Raw genomic sequence first — 17,164 nt, 5'->3', positions numbered from 1 at the left:
TCTTACTGAATGTTTACTGATCTTTATAATATTGTGTTATAAGCTGACCGTCTACAAAAATCCTGTGTGGTGGAAACTGTAGGTGATTGGGTCAATCCCACCTCTTAATAGTCCCTGACTAAAGTCAAGTCTGAGGTACCATGGCTAAAGGGCATTAAGACACTACTATAGATCTTACTATCGTAAAGGGATCCTATCACCAAAATAAAACTGCACAAAAGTGGGTTACCGGGAAAGAAAATTACCTTTCTGAATTTGACACATCTGGGAGTGTCAATTTTCTGGTCTTTCCCTGAGTTTGTTGGTTTGACCCGCTAGCCCCTACATCAGTATTGTGTCCTGTAGTGATATAAGGGCCGACACGTAACCTAAGAGCACAGCAGGGGGCCGGGAATCTTACACATCCGGAAGTGTCAGACCCTGCAGAGTCTTTGGGTGGCAGTTTCTTTCAAGTACAGTTCCTGTCGGCAGAAAAAGAGGTGAGCATTAACAAACTTCTCTCCAGGGCACCCTTGAGCAGTTTTATTTTAGCTACAGAGTCTAATTTTTTTAGCCAGAACATGGCATACCATGCCACCTTCAGCACTTACTGGGCCTCTCAGACTTTCAGTTGTCACTGGTAAACACAGAAGCAGGTAGAGGAAGTTTGCTGAACTACTCACTTTCTCTGCCCGCTTCTGTGTTTACCAGAAATAAGAAATATTATCACTACCTGGCAATTATAACAATAAATGCAATGATCTTGCATATATTCTTTTTTTTTTTTTGCATATATTCATGACCTGTGTTTTATGTAGTACTAGAGCAATATTAAAAAGAAAAACTATGAAATACTTAAAAAACAAGAAAGTGTTTTAAATCAGGGATCCCTCTAACTAATATTAAAGCAATTCAAATGTATATAAACTGTTTCACTTGTGCACAATTTCAAGTGACCACCTTCACCCACCTTCATTGAACACCTCATTCACTATTACTGTATGTCTCCAGGACCCCTGATGAAGTCTGACTGAGCGAAACATAGTAAGCTGAGTCTAGCTCATGATTGGGGGATGTCTAGATTATGACGTCATATGAGAGCTGTTTGAATGTATGCTGTTTTGGCTTTTATTGTGAAACTGATTACAGTAGTTTTAGTAAATTATTTTTGAAGTTTTTACCACATTGTAGGATGTCCTTTCTAGATCTGTTTGACATACTCTTAGTGTAAAAATACAGTATGGCAATGACATTCTTTGCCAACATCTACATATCTTTTGGATAATAATCATAATAATTATTATTATTGTTATTATAGTATACAGTATGTGAACCCTTGCCTTGTAAAATAACCCATTCTGTTCAAAATAGAAATATAAGGCAAAACATTTCTGTAAAGATTTTAAAAATAAATATATAAATACATTTTTTTTTTCATTTTTTTATTAGTGGAGAAACATCAGTACACTTATCTTCCCAGTGAATGACTGACTGTGCAGGGGTGCATGTCAGCTCAGTCTGATCATTCGAGGACAGGCAGGCTGTGCTCACAGCACAGTACAGCCAGAAAACTGACCACGCTTGGATGGATGTGCTCTCATGCCTAGTGTGGTCAGCCTGAAATAAGAAAGCAGGGGGACTGGCAGGATCACCAGGGATTTTACACAAAGGAAGAAATACAAAGAGAACAGGATACTTTTTAACACAGCTACATGGTACAACAGACACATATCAGGAATATAATACGTCATAAATATGTAAACATGTATATTAATTTCCTATTATCAATGGAGCTGATTATATATTGACTAAAAGCAGTGAGATCCTTTGGTGTATCCACTCAAACCTATTTGCTAATTAACACAATGACTTCTTGTATCAAAACAAAGTGTCCCACCTATTGGTAATGCATAATCAAATCTAACAAGGTGCGACAGCCCACGCAACAAGAATTTAGAGACGACGCCAAAAAATGTGTTTGTATTGCTTATAGGAAGGGGTAAACTGAGAGATTCCACTCTACCTCAATTTTCCATCAAACTCTTCTCCTCATAGTGGCTCAGTCCATACTGCAGTAAATAAATAATTAGAGGAGGTACACGAAGGAGGCATATGGGTTCTAATCTACTGATAGAAATGAACCCTACTCTATGCTCCTAAATTCATCCTATTACTTCCATTCTTTCTGGACTCTGAAAATGTCCTGACTGCAATAAATGAATGGCCCCTGGCCACTAATATCTAGGAGATATGAGAGCAGCTTGGAAACAAAACCCCTCTCCACCAATCAAAACCATATCTAAACGTGATTGTGCACCCAAATTTATTAAGAAAAGCAAAATACCCTACATGTTTCACTCTAGGAAAGAGCTTCGTCAGGAGTGTATCAAATAAATAATAAGTGCTCAAAATAAAGTGTTATAACCACCACGTGTGGTGTGGGGAAATCAGTAGCTTATCTCAAACAAAAGGCAAATCATATACATGTGTCTTCCCATGCTAAGTGCTTATTGATTCAGAAACATATTCTAAAGGTATGCCAGGGTCGGTACAGGAAGGGTGCAAGGCAGAGTCAGAGGCAGACCAGTTTGGTAACAGATGATCAAGCAGGAACTGGTATCAGGAACACAGGAACATAGTAGACCAAAACAGCACTAACAGACTGCAATAGTGCAGTTTAAAGAGCTCTTTTGGCGCCAGTGCTCCCGTTCACGCACATGCACGTGCACCTGCAATCCGGCCATGGGCAGAGTTTCTAAGGTATGTGTGCCTGTGCACATGAATGTTCTTTTCCTGACAGTCTACTGGCCAGAGCTGCATAGTATTGCACAGTATTGTATACACTTGTTTTTGATAGGTATCATGCTGCGTTTACAGCTCTTAATTATGTATTCTCTGCACCTTTGATGTTTTAGATAATAGGAGAGCCTGGTGGGCTGAGTCAACCCCTCGCTTCTTGTTTTGGGGAGCCCAACAGTTAGAGATTTCTCTTCCATATTCCAGCACCACCTCTTGTAATCTTCATAAGATTCCTTTTATCAGTGTAATAAACAAACTCCTCATAACTCCTAGTTAAGCATAATGGATGTAACTAACATCTAATACTAATAAAAGATGTCTATTAGCGATGGCCCAACACTCATTTTTTATAGTAGTAATACTGAGACATTATTAGCAGTGGTTAAATGGATCATTCACCCAAAACCGACAGTACAGGACTTCAGCACTAAGTGAAGATGCAAGCACACAGATAACACCACTGAAGTCCCTGAGTGGTTTAAAAGTTGTTGGGTGGTTTAGGGAGAATCTGTCAACCATATACAGTATACCCACCTCTACTGTGCTCTCCTGCAAGCACAAAATGCCTGGTGTACCAGGTATGGGGGAGGGGAGGGGGGCACACGACCTCTTGCCATGATGCAGGGCTCAGTCCTAAAATTAAAGTAGGAGAATATCCAACATTTTGAGTTGTCCCTGGAACAGAAGGTAAATTGAAATTTGTTTAGGACATTTGATCCAGTCACAAATGTCTTAGAGGTGATTACCTGTCACTTATTTTTGTGTCTACAGAAAAGGAGGCAAAAGGAAATCTACCCATTGAGACATAGGTGTCTGTAAAACCTGGCAGGGATATTAATCTGGCAATACTCTGCCAAGTTTTAGCTTTAGATATACTTTAATTCTCCAGCATAATTTTTCCAAAAATGACATAGTTTCTGTGTGGACAGAGCTATTAAATAGGTGTATTGATCATGAAATACACTATATCACCAAAAATTATTGGGACGCTTGCCTTTATACGCACATGAATTTTATGGACATCCCGTTCTTAGTCTGTAGGGTTTAATATTGAGTTGGCCCACCCTTTGCAGCTATAATAGCTTCAACTCTTCTGGGAAGGCTGTCCATAGGGTTTAGGAGTGTGTCTATGGGGATTTTTACCATTCTTCCAGAAGCGCATTTGTGAGGTCAGGCACTGCTGTTGGACGAGAAGGCCTGGCCTGCAGTCTCTGCTCTAAATCATCCCAAAGGTGTTCTATTGGGTTGAGGTCAGGCCAGCCAAGTTCCTCCTCCCCATACTCGCCCATCCATGGCTTTATGCAGTTCAGTTTTGGACACCAGTTCTCAAAAAGGATATCAGGGAACTGGAGAAAAGGCAAAGAAGGGCAACCTCTCTTGAGAAGAGGAGATTAAGAAGGATATGATCAACATGTATAAATACATAAGGGGTCCATATGGTGAACTTGATGTTGATTTATTCACTTTAAGGTCATTACAGAGGACAAGGGGGCACTCTTTACGTCTAGAGGAAAATATATTTAGTCTCCAAATACGGAAAGCTTTCTTCACCATAAGAGCTGTGAAAACGTGGAATAGACTCCCCTCAGAGGTGGTTCTGGCCAGCTCACTAGATTGCTTTTAAAAAAGGCATGGATTCTTTCCTAGGTGTACATAATATAACTGGGTACTAATATTTATAGGTAAAGGACAAATGTTATGGACCTTGCCTTGTGCACTGGTGTGCAGTCATGTTAGAACAGGAAGGGGCCATCCCCAAACTGTTCTCACAAAGTTGGGAGCATGAAATTGTCCAAAATGTTTTGGTACGCTGACGCCTTAAGGGTTCCCTTCACTAAAACTAAGGGGCCATGCCCAACCTGAAAAACAACCTCACACCATAATCCCCCCTCCACCAAATGATTTGGACCAGTGCACAAAGCAAGGTCTATAAATACATGGATGAGCGAGTTTGGGGTGGAGGAACTTAACTGGCCTGCACAGTCCTTACCCCAACCCAATAGGACACCTTTGGGATGAATTAGAGTGTAGACTGTGAGCCAGGCCTTCTCATCCACATCAGTGCCTGACCTCACAAATGTGCTTCTGGAAGATTGGTCAAACATCCCCATAGGCACACTCCTAAACCTTGTGGACAGCCTTCCCAGAAGAGTTGAAGCTGTTATAGTGCAAAGGGTGGGCCAACTAAATATTAGACCCTACGGACTAAGATTGGAATGCCATTAAAGTGTATGTGCATGTAAAGGTAGGGGGAGCCAATCATTTTGATAATATAGTGTATGTCAAACCCCATGCAAAATGTTTGAATTGCGGTGTACTTATATAAGTCTAATTCAAATCTTTCTTAAAGTGGAGTTCCACCCTAAAATTATACTTACCTCCATCTTCTCGCTCCGGGTCACCTGAAAAACAAATGGATAATCGCAATTTTTTTTTTTTTCTACTTACCTCGTTTAGAAGAAAATATACTCACCTTACCATCTACTTCCTCCTTCCTCGGCCGCGGCCTGCGCCGTCACTTCCGATTTGCAATGATTCCTGGGAGCTGAACATCATCGCTCCCAGGAATCAATGCGCCTGCACCGGCCCCGACGTCAGTTCCAGTGTAGGCGCGTCATACCTTGCTAAACAGCTTCTGGGCATGCCCAGAAGCTGTGCAGGGATGACGCTGCGACACCGTAAGTGACGGCGGGGCCGGTGCAGTGCATCCTGGGACCGAAGAAGACGGAAGAGGACACAGAAGAGGATCGCGCTGGCTTCAAGCTGCCCACACCTGAGATGGCAGCGCTGGAGAATACATTTTCAAGGTAAGTATTTCTTCTTGCAGGTAAGTGCAACCCGGGACAGATCAGAGGCTAACCATTGTGGAATGCACTAGCCCTGACCGTCCCGGGGGTATTTTTATAAAAAAAAAAAGTTTACTGGGTGAAACTCCGCTTTAACATCTGTAAAGGGAATGCAGTAAACCCCCACTCCATCGCGGGTCAGTTTTTGCGGTCCCGCTATATTGCGTTTTTTTCTGTAATGTTATTTGTCTATATAAATCATTAAAAATGAAATATTTTTGTGTTTTCCATAGCTCTTGCTATGTCTCTCAGTATCTTTTATGTGTTTAAATGAGTTTCTATTGTTTTAAAAGTGTGTTTAAAGACCTCAAAATGCTTTTACACGTACAGTGACAGTAAAAAAAAACATGCCTACAGTGTATTTTAATAGGGTTTTTCTATTTAGCGGATTTTCACTTTTCGCTGTGGGTCCGGAACGTAACCACCGCGATGGAAGGGGGTTTACTGTACTTTAAAAAGGGAGCACATCTTTCTTCTATGTAGATTTCCTGTACAAAACACAACTGCATCACAATACATACACAAAAACGTATTCATCACCTTAGCATCTATTCATATTGTTGTGTACTGGCATTTAGGTCTTTACTGCACTTCAGATCCTGTGTGTCATTGATCCCCCTCCCACTGTTGGGATTCAATGGCAGGAATTCTGCATCCCCTCCTATACTTCCTCAGGAAAAATATGAAGAAGGAACTTGATCCCAGGGTATTCAGTGTGGGACAGTGTACGGAAGAGACAACTCTGCTGTAAATATGGTTCAGGAGTTCCAGTACAACCTCTGCCTTCTCTATCCCTATCCTGTCTAGGATCTCAAGTTCTTGGCTTCACATTGACTCCATGAACAGGGACCATGCTCTTTCACATCACAAAGCTGAGGCTGATGGTATTATGGTGGACTTGGTTGCCTGGATTGAACTCTCAGGATCTGGACCCCAGTGGGAAAAATGTTTGTGCATCTGATGGGTAAGCATTCATTACTCCGCAGCCCACACTTAATGTTTGTCCCTGAACTGGTGCTTCATTCTAGGAAAAGAAAACTCTGGCTAACCCTGCATTTCCAGGAAAACAGATACTTTGTACAGTCTTTGGATTTTATATGTGAAATAACTGAGCCTTGCAGATTGTAAGGAGTGTTTAGTATAATTAAATGCTGCTGTTGTATGTTGCAGATGTAGACTTCATCCGCACTTATTACCCTAATTGCAATGTATCATCATTGCTACTTTTTCTAGTTGTTACAAGAGTCACTGTGACATGGACGAAGTTCTCTTGGTCTAATGTAAGCATTTATCTTGAATCTTTTTTAATAATCTGGAAGATAAAAAAGAGAAATGTAAAGACCCGAAAGATATGAAGCAATGTACATTTTGTTTAAATTGAAAATTGCTAATCGTGAAATATAATGTGCACTTCAAAGCATCTGCAGAGTTCTTTATGACTCACAGAAACATTTAAGATTGTAAGGAGTGTATAGAATATTAAAATAGAGCTGTTATATGTTTTAGATCCAGACATCGTCTGTACTCATTATCTTTATATAATTGTAATGTATTATTGTCAATAATACGTCTAGTTATTTCAAGAGCCATTGTGAAATACGTAAACTTCTCCTGGCCGTATTTAAGTATTTATCTTTATTTGTATTTGAATGATAGAACAAATAAAAACTGAAAGACCCTACTGATATGAAGAAGTGCACATTAATTTTTAAAGTATGGCTAGAAGCAAAACTTTTTTTTCATCATTTTGGATAGGGACAATTATAACCTTTTTGGCCATCTGTGTCCCATTAGAAAGATATTCCTTTACTTCCTGTCCCAAAGTCAAAGCAGGAAGTGAGAGAAAATTGACAAAAGTGAAAGAAAACCCTGGTTGTCAATAGGGACACCAAAACTAGTGTCAGAATTGGAAGATTTCCCCTCTAATCCTGTTTTGGCGACATCCCAAAATTTGGGATTTTATTTCAGTTTCCCTTTCAGTGATAATGGTCACCAGGACAAATAGAGAGGGTGAAACTCGTTAATGGGGACACAGACCGCAAAATAATTTAACAGGTGTTCTAATTTGTCTCCCCTTATTCTAAAACCAAAGAAGTGGTGAAGTGGGGAAAGGTGCCAATCATAGAAAGTATATTTTGAAATTGTTCACCTTTGTAAAAATTTATACAGAGTTTTGAAACCAAAAAAACAAAAATGTAATATATTGCAGCTTACCAATCCTTTAATGTGGTGGCAGCATTAGCTTGGTTTTTTAGATTTTTTCTTTTTTTACCTAATAACACATTTCCCGTCTTAGGGTGACTCCTGTATACCATGGAGGAACAATGGAGTCACCCTTGGGCAGCAGCGATGTCTGGAGAGGGCAGTGTTAACAGGGATACAGACCAATTGAAATTCAGCTGGTTCAGCAGGGGCCGGCTGATTTCCGATCTGTGTGTGGCAAACCCCATTCCCACCCCATTCTAAGTCCTATACTAACCACCCTGTAAAGGAAAGATGCTTATGCTTACCTAATCAAGGGCAGTTCAGTCCAGTACTGGCTTCAGGGGAAAGGAGGAACAGCAAATAACAGATGCCCCTATGGTGATGTCACCGCCCAGGCTCTGCAGCCCTTGTCGGCGATCTCTACTCTCACCTGAAGCCATCTGCTGGGGAAATCATGTGACCGGACCGGAGCACCCTTATTGGATAAGTATACAGAGCTTTCTTTTACAGCGTAGTTAGTATAGGGCTAAGAATGGGGGTGGGATCAGGTTTAAAACTGAACTTCACCCAAAAGGGGAAGTTCTGCTTGTTTGCATCCCCCCTCCCCTTTAATGATTGGCAATATTTGGGGGGGTAGGGGGAGTACCTGCTCCCACTTTCGGGCAGATCGCCACAGCAATCCATCTCTGTCCATGACGTTGTTGTGTTCCAATTGACATCAATGGGACTGCCTGCATGGGGATGCACGGAACACCTATGCATTCCCGTGCAGACAAACACAGCCTCGTGCCAGCTTACACTGTATTATCCCCCATGTGAACGATGCCTATAGCAGCCTCTTGCAATCACCTGTACAGCAATCACCTGTCTCCCTGGGAGAAGAATTTTCCTAGTGGCTTTAGGAGCCGCTAGCGATAATTGGAAGCAAATCCAGGGGGGCTGGTTGTACCCAAGTAGATCAATCCATCAACTTGGTACATTCAGCCTGCCCATTAACGGTTTCAATCACGGCTGGTTCAGCAGGAACCAGCCGAGATTCTAACTGTGTATGGCCCGGCTTAAGATCTAGGTGTATATTAACCACTTGCCGACCACCCGCCTTATATATACTGCCGCAGGCTGGCTTGGCTGTGCGAATCACCGTACCTGTACGGCGATCCTCGGGAGCGCTCCTGGGGGTGAGCTCACGGCGGCGGCGCGCTCCCGCCCCCACTAAGCAGCGGGGATGCCGATCTATGGGACCGGCGGCACGATTGCGGCCGGGCAGCCGCGATCGCTCCCCGCTGAGAGAGAACACTGGTCAGCTGTTGTAAACACAGCAGACCTTTTATTCTCTCTGAAATGATCACAGAGCGCCTGTGTTCCTTCTATATAGGATCACAGATCTCTATGATCATTTCATAAGTCCCTCCCCCCACAGTTATAAAACACTCCCCTAGGCTCACAATTACCCTTTGATCACCCCTAGGTTTACCCCTTCCCTGCCAGTGTTATCATTACAGTAACAGTGCATATTTTTAGCACGGATTACTGTAGTAATGTCACTGGTCCCCCCAAAAGTGTCCAACATGTCAGTTAGGGGTCTGATCTGTCTTTCGCAATGTTGCAGTCCCACTAAAAATAACAGATCGCTGCCATTACTAGTAAAAATAAATAAATAAACATGACATAAATCTTTCCCCTAGTTTGTAGAGGTGATAACTTTTGCGCAAACCAATCAAAATAGGCTTATTGAGATTTTTTTTACCAAAAACATTTAGTAGAATACAAATTGGCCTAAAAGGATGAAAAAATATTTTTTTCTTTATATATATATATATACAGTGGGTACGGAAAGTATTCAGACCCCCTTAAATTTTTCACTCTTTGTTATATTGCAGCCATTTGCTAAAATCATTTAAGTTCATTCCTCTTCCTCATGAATGTACAAATAGCACCCCATACTGACAGAAAAACACAGAATTGTTGACATTGTTGCAGATTTATTAAAAAAGAAAAACTGAAATATCACATGGTCCTAAGTATTCAGACCCTTTGCTGTGACACTCATATATTTAACTCAGGTGCTTTCCATTTCTTCTGATCATCCTTGAGATGGTTCTACACCAGGCCCGGATTGGCCAATCGGGAGAACCGGGAGAATTCCCGGTGGGCTGGTCGGGTTGAGGGCCGGTGACACCGGTGTTCTAAAATTTAGAACACAGCTGACAGAGAGGAGGCAGGACTGGTTGCTTAGCAGAGAGGAGGCGGCACGGATAGAATACATCCTCAGGTCTGAGAGGAGGCGGGGCTGAGGCGGGACAAACTGCTTAGCTGGGAGGAGACGGGACGGAGGTAGAGAAAAAATTTAATCAGCAAGCTCTGCATTATTACAATTATGCTCGACCTCCGCCCCGCCTCCTCATAGCTAAGCAGTTTGTCCCGCCTCCGCCCCGCCTCCTCTCAGACCCGAGGATGTCTTCTCTCCCTCCCACCTCCTCCCAGCTAAGCACTTCGTCCCGCCTCCGCCCCGCCTCCTGTCTCAGCTAAGTAATCTGTCCCTCCTCCTCTGCCAGCAGTGACCTAATGACGCCGGGGGGGCGCCATTTTTAAATGGAAAGAAAAAAACTGCAGTGGCCCAGCAGTGGCGCTCGCCTCTCATCACGGCCAGGTAAGACCCCTCCACAGCCTCTGACCATCTCCCCCTGTACCATGCCCACAGCCTCTGACCATCTCTCCCTGTACCATGCCCACAGCCTCTGACCATCTCTCCCTGTACCATGCCCACATCCTCTGACCATCTCTCCCTGTACCATGCCCACAGCCTCTGACCATCTCTCCTTGTACCATGCCCACAGCCTCTGACCATCTCCCCCTGTACCATGCCCACAGCCTCTGACCATCTCTCCTTGTACCATGCCCACAGCCTCTGACCATCTCCCCCTGTACCATGCCCACAGCCTCTGACCATCTCTCCCTGTACCATGCCCACATCCTCTGACCATCTCTCCCTGTACCATGCCCACAGCCTCTGACCATCTCTCCCTGTACCATGCCCACATCCTCTGACCATCTCTCCCTGTACCATGCCCACAGCCTCTGACCATCTCTCCCTGTACCATGCCCACAGCCTCTGACCATCTCCCCCTGTACCATGCCCACAGCCTCTGACCATCTCTCCCTGTACCATGCCCACAGCCTCTGACCATCTCTCCCTGTACCATGCCCACAGCCTCTGACCATCTCTCCCTGTACCATGCCCACAGCCTCTAACCATCTCTCCCTGTACCGTGCCCACAGCCTCTGACCATCTCCCCTTGTACCATGCCCACAGCCTCTAACCATCTCCCCTTGTACCATGTCCACAGCCTCTGACCATCTCCCCTTGTACCATGTCCACAGCCTCTGACCATCTCCCCTTGTACCATGTCCACAGCCTCTGACCATCTCCCCTTGTACTATGTCCACAGCCTCTAACCATCTCCCCTTGTACCATGCCCACAGCCTCTGACCATCTCCCCTTGTACCATGCCCACAGCCTCTGACTATCTCTCCCTGTACCATGCCCACAGCCTCTAACCATCTCTCCCTGTACCATGCCCACAGCCTCTGACCATCTCCCCTTGTACCATGCCCACAGCCTCTGACCATCTCTCCCTGTACCGTGCCCACAGCCTCTGACCATCTCTCCCTGTACCATGCCCACAGCCTCTAACCATCTCCCCCTGTACCATGCCCACAGCCTCTGACCATCTCCCCTTGTACCATGCCCACAGCCTCTAACCATCTCTCCCTGTACCATGCCCACAGCCTCTAACCATCTCCCCTTGTACCATGCCCACAGCCTCTAACCATCTCTCCCTGTACCATGCCCACAGCCTCTAACCATCTCCCCCTGTACCATGCCCACAGCCTCTGACCATCTCTCCCTGTACCATGCCCACAGCCTCTGACCATCTCTCCCTGTACCATGCCCACAGCCTCTAACCATCTCCCCCTGTACCATGCCCACAGCCTCTGACCATCTCTCCCTGTACCATGCCCACAGCCTCTAACCATCTCTGCCTGTACCATGCCCACAGCCTCTGACCATCTCCCCTTGTACCATGCCCACAGCCTCTGACCATCTCTCCCTGTACCATACCCACAGCCTCTGACCATCTCCCCTTGTACTATGTCCACAGCCTCTAACCATCTCCCCTTGTACCATGCCCACAGCCTCTGACCATCTCTCCCTGTACCATGTCCACAGCCTCTGACCATCTCCCCTTGTACCATGCCCACAGCCTCTGACCATCTCTCCCTGTACCATGCCCACAGCCTCTGACCATCTCTCCTTGTACCATGCCCACAGCCTCTGACCATCTCTCCCTGTACCATGCCCACAGCCTCTGACCATCTCTCCCTGTACCATGCCCACAGCCTCTGACCATCTCTCCCTGTACCATGCCCACAGCCTCTGACCATCTCCCCTTGTACTATGTCCACAGCCTCTGACCATCTCCCCTTGTACCATGCCCACAGTCTCTGACCATCTCTCCCTGTACCATGCCCACAGCCTCTGACCATCTCTCCCTGTACCATGCCCACAGCCTCTGACCATCTCTCCCTGTACCATGCCCACAGCCTCTGACCATCTCCCCTTGTACCATGCCCACAGCCTCTGACCATCTCTCCCTGTACCATGCCCACAGCCTCTAACCATCTCTCCCTGTACCATGCCCACAGCCTCTGACCATCTCTCCCTGTACCATGCCCACAGCCTCTGACCATCTCTCCCTGTACCATGCCCACAGCCTCTGACCATCTCTCCCTGTACCATGCCCACAGCCTCTGACCATCTCTCCCTGTACCATGCCCACAGCCTCTAACCATCTCTCCCCTTGTACCATGCCCACAGCCTCTAACCATCTCTCCCTGTACCATGCCCACAGCCTCTGACCATCTCTCCCTGTACCATGCCCACAGCCTCTGACCATCTCCCCTTGTACCATGCCCACACCCTCTAACCATCTCTCCCTGTACCATGCCCACATCCTCTAACCATCTCTCCCTGTACCATGCCCACACCCTCTAACCATCTCCCCCTGTACCATGCCCACAGCCTCTGACCATCTCTCCCTGTACCATGCCCACAGCCTCTGACCATCTCTCCCTGTACCATGCCCACAGCCTCTGACCATCTCTCCCTGTACCATGCCCACAGCCTCTGACCATCTCTCCCTGTACCATGCCCACAGCCTCTGACCATCTCTCCCTGTACCATGCCCACAGCCTCTGACCATCTCTCCCTGTACCATGCCCACAGCCTCTAACCATCTCTCCCCTTGTACCATGCCCACAGCCTCTAACCATCTCTCCCTGTACCATGCCCACAGCCTCTGACCATCTCTCCCTGTACCATGCCCACAGCCTCTGACCATCTCCCCTTGTACCATGCCCACACCCTCTAACCATCTCTCCCTGTACCATGCCCACATCCTCTAACCATCTCTCCCTGTACCATGCCCACACCCTCTAACCATCTCCCCCTGTACCATGCCCACAGCCTCTGACCATCTCTCCCTGTACCATGCCCACAGCCTCTGACCATCTCTCCCTGTACCATGCCCACAGCCTCTGACCATCTCTCCCTGTACCATGCCCACAGCCTCTGACCATCTCTCCCTGTACCATGCCCACAGCCTCTGACCATCTCTCCCTGTACCATGCCCACAGCCTCTAACCATCTCTCCCCTTGTACCATGCCCACAGCCTCTGACCATCTCCCCTTGTACCATGCCCACAGCCTCTAACCATCTCCCCCTGTACCCCATAGACATGCATTATGTCCGTATATCATCCGCAAACGGATAGGATGATATGCAGACATACGGACCGGATGACACAAGTGTCATCCGTGTCCGTAAAAAAAAAAAAATAAAAAGTGCCACAGCGGACAAAAAAACCGGAGCGGCCGTGTGAAAGAGACCTTATGCCCCGTACACATGTGCAGATTATCTGCAGACTTTTGTCTGCAGACTTACCAAAACCATATAATACGAGGTCAAACCTAAACACTTTCAATTTGTATGCAATCCGGCAGGCCCTTGCACTACATAGAAAAGGTAAATCTGCAGACAAAAGTCTGCAGATAATCTGCACGTGTGTACGGGGCATTAGGCTACTGAATTTGCACTGAATTGTAAATATTTTTTGAAAAATACAATGAATTACAAGGCTGTAGAGAATAGAGAACAGTGCACCTTTGCAAACTTATATTCTGAGGTTTTAATTACATTATTTTAATATAGTCAGTCATGAACTAAAGTGGGCCGGTCTAAGTCATGAAACTCCAGGGCTGAAAATGAGTCCCACTCCGGCCCTGTTCTACACCTTCATTTGAGTCCAGCTGTGTTTGATTATACTGATTGGACTTGATTAGGAAAGCCACACACCTGTCTATATAAGACCTTCCAGATCACAATGCATGTCAGAGCAAATGAGGTCAAAGGAACTGCCTGAAGAGCTCAGAGACAGAATTGTGGCAAGGCACAGATCTGGCCAAGATTACAAAAAGATTTCTGCTGCACTTAAGGTTCCTAAGAGCACAGTGGCCTCCATAATCCTCAAATGGAAGATGTTTGGGACGACCAGAACCCTTCCTAGAGCTGGCCGTCCGGCCAAACTGAGCTATCGGGGTAGAAGAGCCTTGGTGAGAGAGGTGAAGAAGAACCCAAAGATCACTGTGGCTGAGCTCCAGAGATGCAGTCAGGAGATGGGAGAAAGTTGTAGAAAGTCAACCATCACTGCAGCCCTCCACCAGTCGGGGCTTTATGGCAGAGTGGCCCGACGGAAGCCTCTCCTCAGTGTAAGACACATGAAAGCCCGCATGGAGTTTGCTAAAAAACACCTGAAGGACTCCAAGATGGTGAGAAATAAGATTCTCTGGTCTGATGAGACCAAAATAGAACTTTTTGGCCTTAATTCTAAGCGGGCTGGCGTCCCTCTGCAGAGGATGCCAAGCCCATAGCGAGATAGGAGACAGGTAAGCTGATTTTCTCACTAGATTGGTTGACACCACTTAATATAATGGCACATCTCTCACCTTTTCCTTTTTATGTTTTTATTTCGTTCCCCACGGGCACCCTCCTTCCCCCTATATGGGGATCTTCTCTGCATGTTTCATTGGCACACTTGCTTTTTGCTTTTTTCTATTGGTTTTTGCCATCTGTATGGGTCTGTACACTGCTCTTTATTGCATGCGTTTTTGCATAATCTCCAATTATACCTCAATGTCCTTGCATAGAGGTTTATGGCTATATATTTGGACTTATAATATGGCACCCTTTACCCAAGATAAGTATGCATATATACATACCGCCATAAATCTATCTTTGACGCTTATATATATGCCCAAAGTGATCTCTCCCCCCTTTTGGGATAAACGTTATTACGAGCGGCTATTGATATTGCTTTATCAGAAGCCATGACGAAATAAATTGATGCATATTCTGGGGCTAAAGGAGTACTACCCTTTCTCATGTCTTTACTTTTTTTGACACTCACCTTATATACTTCCACATTTCTCACAATCCTATGGTGTTCTCTTCCTCTTTGGGCGTTGGTTCCGAATTATAAAACTATCTAAGTCACTACCCTTTACTTAAGATGGTTCAATATTATTTATTACTCACCTACTGGTATACCATCTACATTTACAGATACACATACACCTTGATCTTACCTATACAAGACTATTACTACTTGTACTATTCTGGACCCTCTGCGGTCTCATCCTTCCTGTGTAATACAGGTAAATATTTGCCTTTTGTCTCTTTAAGCGTACAGTGACGAATTTGTTGTATATTCCTACCATCAGCTAATTTACTTTTTACTATTCTTGCTACTTCATCTTCTATGTACTAGGTTGCTACATGGATATATCCCTCTCCCCCTTACGGGAGTAGTTTATACTGAGCCAATTTCTTCTGCCGGTCATCGTGGTGCCTCCCTGGTTCCTCTGGGCGGATGCTACTACTCCTCTCATACTCTCACGGACTTCGCAGCCCCGGAACGGGCCTGTGGGAATTTGGGCATTCCTCCTAATGGTAGTAATACCATCTTTTAGCTGACAGACCAATCCAATCCATAGGGATAGACGCTAAGGGTAGGTCCATGAATATTGAGTATATATTATGAAACTAAAAATATTAAACATACTGTCTACTCACTCATACATATATATACGGACTAACCATGTTATACCACACTTAAAACATTTCTTCCTTGTTTTAGATATACTAGGCATTGTATCTGGAGCTTTGGGTGACCCCTGAAGAAGGGCTCTTTTGCCCGAAACGCGTAGGGTCGGTTCCGGTTCCACGATCACCTTGTACTCCTAAGCGCCCCTATTGTGTTCGTTAATTGGTCTGTCATATGCATGCATATTTTTATGCCCTGTGATGTTATTGATTTATGTTATTATTTTGTATGTATTTTGTACTAATAAAGATATTTTATGCATAACACAGTGTTCAGTGGCATTTACAGTCCCACACATAGGGGAATCTTTTCTTGTATATAATTCTAAGCGGTATGTGTGGAGAAAACCAGGCACTGCTCATCACCTGTCCAATACAGTCCCAACAGTGAAGCATGGTGGTGGCAGCATCATGCTGTGGGGGTGTTTTTCAGCTGCAGGGACAGGACGACTGGTTGCAATCGAGGGAAAGATGAATGCGGCCAAGTACAGGGATATCCTGGACAAAAACCTTCTCCAGAGTGCTCTGGACCTCAGACTGGGCCGAAGGTTTACCTTCCAACAAGACAATGACCCTAAGCACACAGCTAAAATAACGAAGGAGTGGCTTCACAACAACTCCGTGACTGTTCTTGAATGGCCCAGCCAGAGCCCTGACTTAAACCCAATTGAGCATCTCTGGAGAGACCTAAAAATGGCTGTCCACCAACGTTTACCATCCAACCTGACAGAACTGGAGAGGATCTGCAAGGAGGAATGGCAGAGGATCCCCAAATCCAGGTGTGAAAGACTTGTTGCATCTTTCCCAAAAAGACTCCTGGCTGTATTAGATCAAAAGGGGGCTTCTACTAAATACTGAGCAAAGGGTCTGAATACTTAGGACCATGTGATATTTCAGTTTTTCTTTTTTAATAAATCTGCAACAATGTCAACAATTCTGTGTTTTTCTATCAGTATGGGGTGCTATGTGTACATTCATGAGGAAGAAGAATGACCTTAAATGATTTTAGCAAATGGCTGCAATATAACAAAGAGTGAAAAATTTAAGGGGGTCTGAATACTTTCCGTACCCACTGTATATATATATATATATATATATATATATATAAATATA

General features: G+C 45.0%; 1 protein-coding gene across 1 annotated transcript in view; it reads left to right on the top strand.

The window, feature by feature from the left end:
- The first annotated feature begins 6,326 nt into the window (after positions 1-6,326).
- Positions 6,327-17,164, top strand: part of SCARF1 (scavenger receptor class F member 1) — a 135,049-nt gene continuing 124,211 nt past the window's right edge. The window contains exon 1 of the mRNA XM_082245150.1: positions 6,327-6,588. Within this exon, the coding sequence (XP_082101276.1) occupies positions 6,476-6,588 (113 nt within the window). The 5' untranslated portion in view covers positions 6,327-6,475. The remainder of the gene's footprint in view (positions 6,589-17,164) is intronic.

This window comes from Pelophylax lessonae (assembly GCF_965119305.1).
Source record: "Pelophylax lessonae genome assembly, chromosome: 2".
Lineage (NCBI taxonomy): Eukaryota > Metazoa > Chordata > Amphibia > Anura > Ranidae > Pelophylax > Pelophylax lessonae.
The sequence above is the reverse complement of the archived record's forward strand: the minus strand, read 5'-3'. Positions and strand labels throughout refer to the sequence as shown.